The following is a 9,209-nucleotide window of genomic DNA, read 5'->3' on the forward strand; positions in this document are numbered from 1 at the left end:
ACTGCAATATGCAAGAAAGACCTTTGTCAACAGTAAACCAGTTTTGGGCAACCAATGATGTAATTTATTAGGACAGAGATAATGTAGGAAAATAACTATTTTCTCCTATGTTAGTGAACAATATCACCCTCCTTGACCATTTTTACACAGTCCAAGGCTAGATTTAAACCACTGAAAGAACTGCTCAGAAAGGAAATTAGTATCATTTTGCAAAGAGAAGGTATACCTTACATAGGTAAAATGCTAATTTTGCAAGTAATAAGGCAAAAAATGAAGTATTAAAGTCATGAAAGGAAGAAGGTAAAACCACACCTCTGCAACTTCAGCTAAAACTGCATCTAAGGTCTTCAGAAGAGAATCCTCAACGATCTGCTTTACCTGTGGAGGAAAAAAAAAACCAAACTATAACCGGATGTTTCCTGTTAGTGACTCTAGATAGGAGCAGAATATAATTTAATAAAATTTTGCTTATGCACAGAAAACACAAATCACTACACTACGAAGCCTCAGATGAAATTAAGGCTGCAACAAGAACACTTGAGCCTCTCTGCTGTTCCAGAATAGCTGATGCCAGAAGCAGACAGGGCCTGCAGCTTCTGCCACTTGTGTGAATTCCCAGCAAAACCTTCAGGAAGTCTCACTCTCACAGCAAAACCCAATCTTCTATTTCAGCAACTAGCAGTATGCAGGTTACACCAGAACAAGTGGTCTGCAAGACTCAAGCAGGCAGCAGCTGACAAACTTAAGTTAATTTTCCCAATTCTGCATGGTTATTATGAGAGCTTTCCAGAATGCTATTGAAGCATGACATTAAATGCCATAAAAATAAAATTACACAAAGCTTGAGAGATAAAGGCTGTCATTTTACTTGCAGTTCTAAAAGCTTAAACTGCATCTATTTCTAGCAAATCTCTAGAATACAGTGTCACTGCAATGTTCACAAGGAGCCATCACGTACCATGTTCAACAGCCGCCGGAGCGTTTCCAGTGGGATGTTAAACTCTTTATTGTTAATACCATTGAAGAGAGGAGAAACTGAAAAGCTGGAGCTGATTGTGGAGAAGTAATAATCAGGATCCAGTGCACTCCCATCAGGAAGATATGAACCTGATCAGAAAAAAATAACGGAAATACAAGTTTGAGGAGAGAAAGGATATTAACTGTCTTTAATGGAAGCATTTAGCCACTACAAAAGAGTTTTTTCTAACAGTCTTTATCTTGCCAGAGGTGCATTTCAGCTCATCCACTGGTAAATAAAGACAGAAAACTATGATACAATTGTCATTAGAAGCTTACTATCATAACAGAGAATTCATTACAATAACTTGTGTCCATGTCAGAGATACTTCTGACAAACCTTTCCACACTATTGATGTGCATCTACCTGAAAACATTTGTAAATGCCCCTTAGATCAGAAGCACAGAGATGTAAAGAACAGGTTAAGTCAAAACTATCCTGCAAGGTTTTTCCCTGTATTAGATTAAATGAACACATGGCACAGTGCTCATCTTAGAATAGGCACCAATTCACCACAGCAATTTGAAAGCAAAGAGAATAAAATTATTTTTCAGATTCAAGTACTCTATTAAGCAAACAACTTGCTCAGCAAACTGCTCTTGGCTCTGTTTCCTCTTGAGAAATTACATCTCATGCTTTCTGAAGTGCTCAGCTGGCTGTGCTAGAGTAATGTTCTTGTGATTAAAAGGCTTTTAAGTAAGACTATTTATTGACAACAAAAAAAAAAAGTCCTCAGTTCTTTTTTTTTAGCTGTTAGCCTTGGCCAGAATAAAACCAAGGTCACTACTCATCTTCTTCAGAAGGCAAGACTATCACAAACTATATCAACAGAAGTAATCCAAGAACTGACTGTAGCTGAAATATTTGGTAGAAGTAGTATTGAAAATAAAATCCTGACTGGAATAATCATAACTCTACCAGAGAGACAACTAAAATAATCCAAAGGATTTTACAAAGCTGTCCACCTAAAGATTTAAGATTATTTCTGTTCTACTACAATAGTAACTCTCTAACCCTCAACCTTTGGGGTTTGTTTATTTTTTTTAATTCAAACCATGAAGACCACAACATTGAAGAATACACTGGTTCAACACAGTAGACAGAAGATAAACAGTCTGTTCCTACTTTGCAATTTAATAATTACTCCGTAATCCCATTATATGACTGAGGAAGAGATGCCTCTAGAAATAACAATGTGAAGAAAAAAGGAAAGCAATGTGGAAGAAATTAATTTAAGCCAGGGCTTTAGAGAGGAGAATGGCCCTAGAAGAGAGAAAGCCCAAACTTAAAAACCTGAAAGGGCCAGACAAAACCAGAGACACCAAAACAGCTCAGATGCAGAGCTGGTCCCCCCACTTGACTCACAAAGCAGAGTTTATTTTTAAGCCCTCCTTTGACTTAGAACTCACAGATGGAGCTCTACCACAGCTCAGGAGTTAAGAGTTTGCATGTTAATTCATGAAACTTTCTCAGGTTTTGGCCTTTTATGATACAGTAACCAATGCACACTAGTGAACACTTCAGTGTCTTCTTTAGTATTTCTTGCTCCAGAAAATTAGTGGGTCTTCCACAATGGCCCACATCACACTCACTCCAAATGGAGCAGTTGTTTTGAATTTATGCAGTGTGCCACAAGCCTCAAAATTCCAGACCCTAGATCAACAATGTAGCTGTCTACTGAAGCACAATATTAACTCTTGTTCCTCAAAGTTACTCAGCCTAATCTCCTGAAATCTTTCTGGCCTAGTTGAATTAAGCTCTTCAGTACTAGGCACTGCCTAGCAGGAAGGGAATCAAGAAACAAGTAAAAAACAACTGAGCCTGGAAATTATTGCTGTTAATAATTACTTCCTACTGTTTTTTAAAAAAATCCTAGCCAGCATGTGCCACTGAATTCATATAAGGATTCTAAAAGGCAGAGGAAGGGGTCAAAAGGTTTTTTGTTTTAAATTTTCTGTAAATAGCAACAAAACCCCAATCACACCCAAAATCACAGACTGTTCCTTAAGGTAATCTACCTTCAAAGTAATGAATTGCAGCAGGTCCTCCAGGAGAGCTGGGAGCAGGAAACCCACGTTCAGGACTAACCTGAAACATTGTACAAAAGCTGTATTTTAGAAAATATTGATAAAACATTTAAAAACCTGTCAGGGAATAGATTGGACACTTTAAAATGAAACACAGCTTCAAGCAAAACTAACAGGAACTACATATTGCTGGGTCTAACAGCTCAACTGCAGCCAAAAATGGGAAGTTAAAAAATGCCAGTTCAGTGCTTTTGACTAAAGGGAAGAGATCAGAGAGATGACTCCTCTACTGTATGAAACTATGCCTGTAAATATCTTAGTTTCAAACCACCATCTGAATCCAGTCTTCCCCCAAGACAATGAACATCCACAGCTCCTGGTGAAACCAGGAAGAGCTCCTGTATCCTCTCGTGAAAGCTTCAGCCATTAAGTGCAGCTTCCCAGTTTTACTGATATACATTACAATGCCTTTTAATGATAATAACACAAGGAATGGGATTTGCCAAATGCTCCATGTAAAGACTTACTAGTACAGCTGCTACTATAATTGTCACTGCTTGTTCTGTAATTCAGAAAGTACAAAACTATTTTGAAACTCAGTTGTGGAACCACAATAAAGACGTTTTTATCTGCTCAAACAATGTGTTAAGAGACTCTCAGCATATCCAGGCTTAAGTCTTAACTCCACTGAGACCAAGAAATCATCTCAGTGCTGACTCCAGCACAGAGCAAGTCATACAAACCTGTGTGATGCTGCATACACTGCTAGCCTTTCTCTTCAGTGATCCTTCCTGGCAAACAGTGAGCAGAGAACTGGGAAGAATTGATCTGAAATCATTAAAGGACCGACGGCGAATTCCTTCGAGCTCTTCTGGAACTCTCAGGGAATGTGGGGGAATTTTAGGAAAAAGCTTTGAAAGGAGAGCCTCCTCTGAATTGCTGTATCGACCAAAGGCTCGAGAAATTCCTATCAGGCAGGGCACTGCATACTTGCATAAATACTCTGGAAAAGAAAAACACATGTAATGGCAAATAACAGTAACTTAAAACTTCCTCTTCATGGTTTTGCTGCCACTTTACTAAACTGTTTCAGCCTAAAGTGCTTTACAGCAACTGATTTGTACAAGCAGAGGAAAAACCATGAAAGCATCACAAATTACTACAATTCTGCTTCTGTACTTTCCAGTCAGCAACAAACAGAACAGAGAAGTGCTAAGGGAAGCTGAAAGACAAAACTCACTTTTCAGGATTGATCCTGATAACCAGCAAACACACACAAGAGAAGTTCAGAGGACAGGAGTTACAAATACAGTAACAATTTTATCACTACCTTTATCGTGCATTTGGGTTGTCTGGCACATTCCCAACAGGAACTGCATTACTTGTAGGACTGTATCCAAGATCTAAAGCCATCAAGACAGACATACAAAAATATCTTTTGGTAAAAAGATATCGTTATCTTACACCAGATCATTAAAACAAATGAAATTTGTAAACATTAGCGTAAGCACCTCTGTGAACATTTCTTAATGTTGTGTGACTAAAAGATTACATTGCCCTCACTCAGGTTACAGAGCCTCTCCTGTAAAGTCTGCAGTGAGCTGCAAGTAGCACACAATGAAACTGCAGCACTCCCAACCTCAGTACCAAAACTGGAATTTTAAAACGCTGGCCTCAGCAACTGACACCCAAAAGTAACTGCAGACCTACGAATATCCTGTAGGTACTTGACTATTAACACAGCAAATTAAAGCATCAGTGCACATGCTAAAGCAATCAGCCCCTTGCAGACAGGGAGCAGCTGTGCTCTTCTCCAGCCATTTGTGAGGATCGCAGCACCGGAGATCGGGGCAATACAACAGCACAGGCTTGAACTCCACCTGCTCTCGGAAAGATGCATCCCTGTAAGCCACGTCAGACAACAAGGTCACCAAGCAGAAGCTGAAGTTTTCTGCCACTGGAAGCACACCTGCAAAGTAATGGAGAGAAAATCAGCCACTTAAGCCTTGTTAGAGAGAACCAACATAGAAAGAGCAAACTATAATAAAGCAAGAAGACACAAGTGACTCCCATGTCACAAAGTCCTGAGGCAGACTGTAGATGAAATTATGATGGTTAGAAGGCTTGTACAAAATTTAGAAACCCTCTAACCATCATAATTTCAACATAAATGTTAAAAGAAAGAAAAATCAGAATTAAAAACCTTCCCAGGCTTTCAACTTATCAGAAATAAATCTTAATTATATAATACTGTATGGAAGTATTCTTACATTAAGGGAACAAAAAAATGAAGTGGTTTAAACAGCAACTAAGCATCAAAGCTAAAAGTACAGCAACAGATCTCATGTTCCACTCTCCTACTCTAGCTACTACACAATCTTCACCAATTTAGTAACAAAATATATTGAACACAGAACTATTTGGAAAGTGCAATTCATCAAAAGCAGCAAAGCAGGAAAACAGGGATCTATTCAACTTCCTTTGGCTTCTGAAGAAAATCAATATTAAAAGCTGTCAAGCCAGGAGCTAAGTAAGAACATAGCAGGACTTCTCCCCTCCCCTTGAACCGTGTCCTGAACAACCTTTGCTATGTCTGTCTCCTGGCTGGCATTCCATGACAAAGATCAAAAACCCCAAACATCACCTCTGCCTTTCCGTGCATTGCTTTCTTCTATCCACTGGACTTTGGGAAGGCCCTTCAGGAGTCGCAGAAGGTAAGGAACCACGTGATCCTTGTGCTAAAGAAGAAAGTATTCTATTTAAAATGGAGAAAAACAGCTGAACCATATAATCTTAAGATACTTTAGAGATACAGTAAAATTACATTAGCATACACAGAACTTGCTTCTAATGATTACTCCACAGGCTTCTTGACTATTGCAAAATTGATTTCCAAACAAGCAAATGAAAGTAACCCCATTCAGCGCCTTAAATCCAAATCTTTAACTCCAGGCAACAGCTCATTCTCTGTAAAAGCTGGAGAAGAAAGTTCCAGAACAGTACCTAACCCCAAACACTTTATTAATTGACAGCAAGCTCCCAAAATAAATTTAAGACAGCTAGAAATTCAGAGTGCCAGTGCCAATTCAGTACATGTGACACATCCCAGGGCCTTAGACAAGCCACTTAACACATCCATGTAACACTTCAGCTCCCTCACCTGCAACTCAAAGCACAGCACAGCTGCCTTATAAAAAAACCCCAACCAAACACAAAAAGAACAAAGAACAAGGTCAATAGTATCCATGCAAGCTGTACCATAGCACATGGGTACTAAATAGGAGGCAATTCAGGTCTGATGCAAACCTTAGCAATATGAAAGAATTTAAAGTCAGGTCTAATAGCATTGGAGCTGGGACTCTGTCCACTCTTCCCCTCCTCTACACAGAACAATACCAGCCCCAGCAGTCACAGGGAGGAGAACCAGCTTGTGCTGGCCCTGCTGGCAGACACAGAAGGGATGCTTGTGTACAATGCAGCCTGTGTGCCCTGAATGTCTGTTTATCCTGGCATGGAAGGGCCTATTGCAAACCTGGCCTTCAGGAGTGCATCGGAGCATCCCTGTCAGTCAGGAGCATGTGGGGAACAACACACAGTGACACATCTGGTTTGAGTAAATCCTCCTGAATACTCTTTCCTTTCTCTGCTTCAGCCATGATGACCAGAAAACACAGCAGCAGTTTGGCTGTGGCAGTGCCATGGCTACTGCCTATCACACTTATCAGTATTTCCTTGCTCTCCTGACAGCATCCATTCCTTATCTCTGATCTTTTTATCTACTTTTATGAAGAGCAAATACCAACTCTTCATTCACTGAACAACTAAACTTGAATTAATCCAAGATCTTTGAAGTTAAATAGGTAGCCTAAGTGGAAAAAATACCTGAAGGTCAGATTCAATTAGGAAGATTCCTAAAGCAATAACAGCATCCCTGCGACGTTCATCCAACTGGAAAATCCCATGGAAATCCACTGGACACATACAGAGCAGCTTTTGTACCTGAAAAACAGCAGAGGGAAAAAACAGTGGAACAAGACTGGAAACCAAACTGAAGCTTGTTTGAAGGGCACAGTGGTCTTTCCACCTTCTGGAATACATCTGGCAACATTACCTTCCTTCAGTCATCAATCCCAGTGAGAATATCCAAGGGCCAGGAAAAAGTGAGGAATGACAGAAACCAGAAAAAGGCAGAAAAATCTCAAGTAGATGTCAAACATTTTTACTACAACGTGGGTCAATTTAAAGGTTTTTCTTCAACACTTGATCAAAGTGCTGAAGTAGGATAAAGCCTTTGTTTCACTACCTCACTTTTAGATGTGCAGGAAATGAGCAGAAGGCACTTTCATTATATTTACTCAATTCCTGTAAACAAAAAATAGGTGGATGGAGCTTTAATTACAGCTGCACCAATACCTCCTACATATATGGCACTGAACAATTAACTGTTACCAACCTGTGTATGACTCCTGCTCAAATCCTTTCAACATAACAGATTAAGTATTCAGAATTCATATTTTTGCACTATTCACCTATTACTTTACTCCATATTTAGCAAACACACATTTAAAGAATACATCAAACATTACAAATACTTTGCTCTTCTGCAGAATCGTTAACAAATGGGAATGCAACAAGCATGTCGTCTTTTTTACAAATTTCCTTGATGCTAATAATCCTTAATGTTAATTGTTTCCTTAATGTCAATAAATACTATCTAGAAAGGCCATCCATAATAAATAACTATGTTTGACTCACCTATGTTTGAATGCCAAGTCACTTCCTATTTAGATAACTCTCTGAACATCCCACCTCGAAACTTCTAAAACAAGAAACAACATCCCTAGAGGATTAGAAAAACTGACTGGATGCTCAGTGGAATAGAAAGTTCTGGCCCTTCAACTGCCAGACCTCCTAATTTCAAGACCTGCAGATAATCCTCTTGCTCACTATAAAATACAGCAGAGGAAATATGAACTTTGGAAGACGACTGCTGATACATGTGTTCCACGTCAGATTACATGTGCAATAACAGGAGTGAGCAACACCAGCTAGATATGAGCTGTTACTATAACTGAACTGCTGTATTCTGCCAAATTGGAAAAAAAAAAATAAAATCCCTGGATATTTGTGAACCAACAGCAGGGCACAGAAAAATTATTCACCGTTGGCTGCCACACAAGCGGAACATTTCCAGAACAAGAAATAAGAAAAGAAAGCTGCGACAGCGGGCCCAGAACAAGCACTATAGTTTTCAACAGCACAGAGCGGTGCTTTTTTCAGCTATTTAGTCACGATTACTGCCCGATACAATTCGGACACGCTGTCACTTGGTGCCCAGTCCCAGCACAGCCGGCTGTCACCCCTGCGGCGGGCAGCAGCACTGCCCGGGGAGCGGGGCAGCCCCCGGGCACTGCCCACACTCGGATCGCCGCGCTTCTCCCTTCAGCTCACCCACGGCTTTATTTCACCCGGCACTGACTGCCTCGCCTGGATTTAACCAGATACGTGGAGGAAAGCCAGCCCTAATTAGGTTGCGACTAATTATTCCCACAAGACTTTATTCCACAGACTTGGGGGACACGCAGCAAGACCCGGTTCCTTGCCCCGAGGGTGCGCTGCTGACAGGGATTTGTGGGTCAAGCTGGCCCACACGAGCATCCCTGAGGCCCAGCTGCCCCGAAGGCAGAGCCGGACGAAGCCGGGCTGACAGAACCCCCTCAGAGAGCACAGACAGCCCCGCCCAGGCACAGCCGCACCCCCGGGGCATCTCCCGGCCCGCGGGCACGCTCGCTGCCCGCACCGCGCTTCCCACGCGTGGCAGTGCCAAGGGGCGGCCGGACACCCGCACACGGCACGGACAGCGCGCAGGAGGGGCACAAACGGCGCCCAGCGGGCTGCTCGCGAGCCCTCGCACACGGCGGCCACTCCTCCCGGGCACGGCCCCCCCGCCACACGCGGATCCACGCGTGACAGCCCCGCAGCCTGCACGCACGCAGCGCCCCACGCGTGACGGCCGCTCCCCACAAACGCCCCTCACCTTCTCCAGAGGCGCCGGGTTCTGCACCGCCAGCGACCGTGCCAGTGACAGTACCGTGTTGAAGTAGAAGCCGCGCGCGGTGGCCGCGGTGGCCGCGCTGCTCCCGCGCCCCGCGGGGCCCGCGGAG

At 42.2% G+C, this 9,209-nt stretch overlaps 1 protein-coding gene across 2 annotated transcripts in view; it reads right to left on the bottom strand.

Annotated features, from left to right (window-relative positions):
• The window catches only part of PI4KA (phosphatidylinositol 4-kinase alpha), a 53,585-nt gene extending 44,383 nt beyond the window's left edge, over positions 1–9,202 (bottom strand). Inside the window, exons 1-9 of one of the 2 annotated variants that reach the window (XM_041410057.1) lie at positions 9,083–9,202; positions 6,928–7,044; positions 5,690–5,783; positions 4,926–5,014; positions 4,376–4,448; positions 3,789–4,048; positions 3,037–3,106; positions 959–1,107; positions 313–378 (exon numbers count right to left, since the gene is read on the bottom strand). In XM_041410057.1, coding sequence (XP_041265991.1) covers positions 313–378; positions 959–1,107; positions 3,037–3,106; positions 3,789–4,048; positions 4,376–4,448; positions 4,926–5,014; positions 5,690–5,783; positions 6,928–7,026 — 900 coding nt within the window. In that variant the 5' untranslated portion in view covers positions 7,027–7,044; positions 9,083–9,202. The remainder of the gene's footprint in view (positions 1–312; positions 379–958; positions 1,108–3,036; positions 3,107–3,788; positions 4,049–4,375; positions 4,449–4,925; positions 5,015–5,689; positions 5,784–6,927; positions 7,045–9,082) is intronic. The other variant, XM_041410056.1, reaches the window with a different exon arrangement.
• Positions 9,203–9,209: the final 7 nt, after the last annotated feature.

Source organism: Onychostruthus taczanowskii, unplaced genomic scaffold (assembly GCF_017590055.1).
Source record: "Onychostruthus taczanowskii isolate IOZ18803 unplaced genomic scaffold, ASM1759005v1 scaffold32, whole genome shotgun sequence".
Lineage (NCBI taxonomy): Eukaryota > Metazoa > Chordata > Aves > Passeriformes > Passeridae > Onychostruthus > Onychostruthus taczanowskii.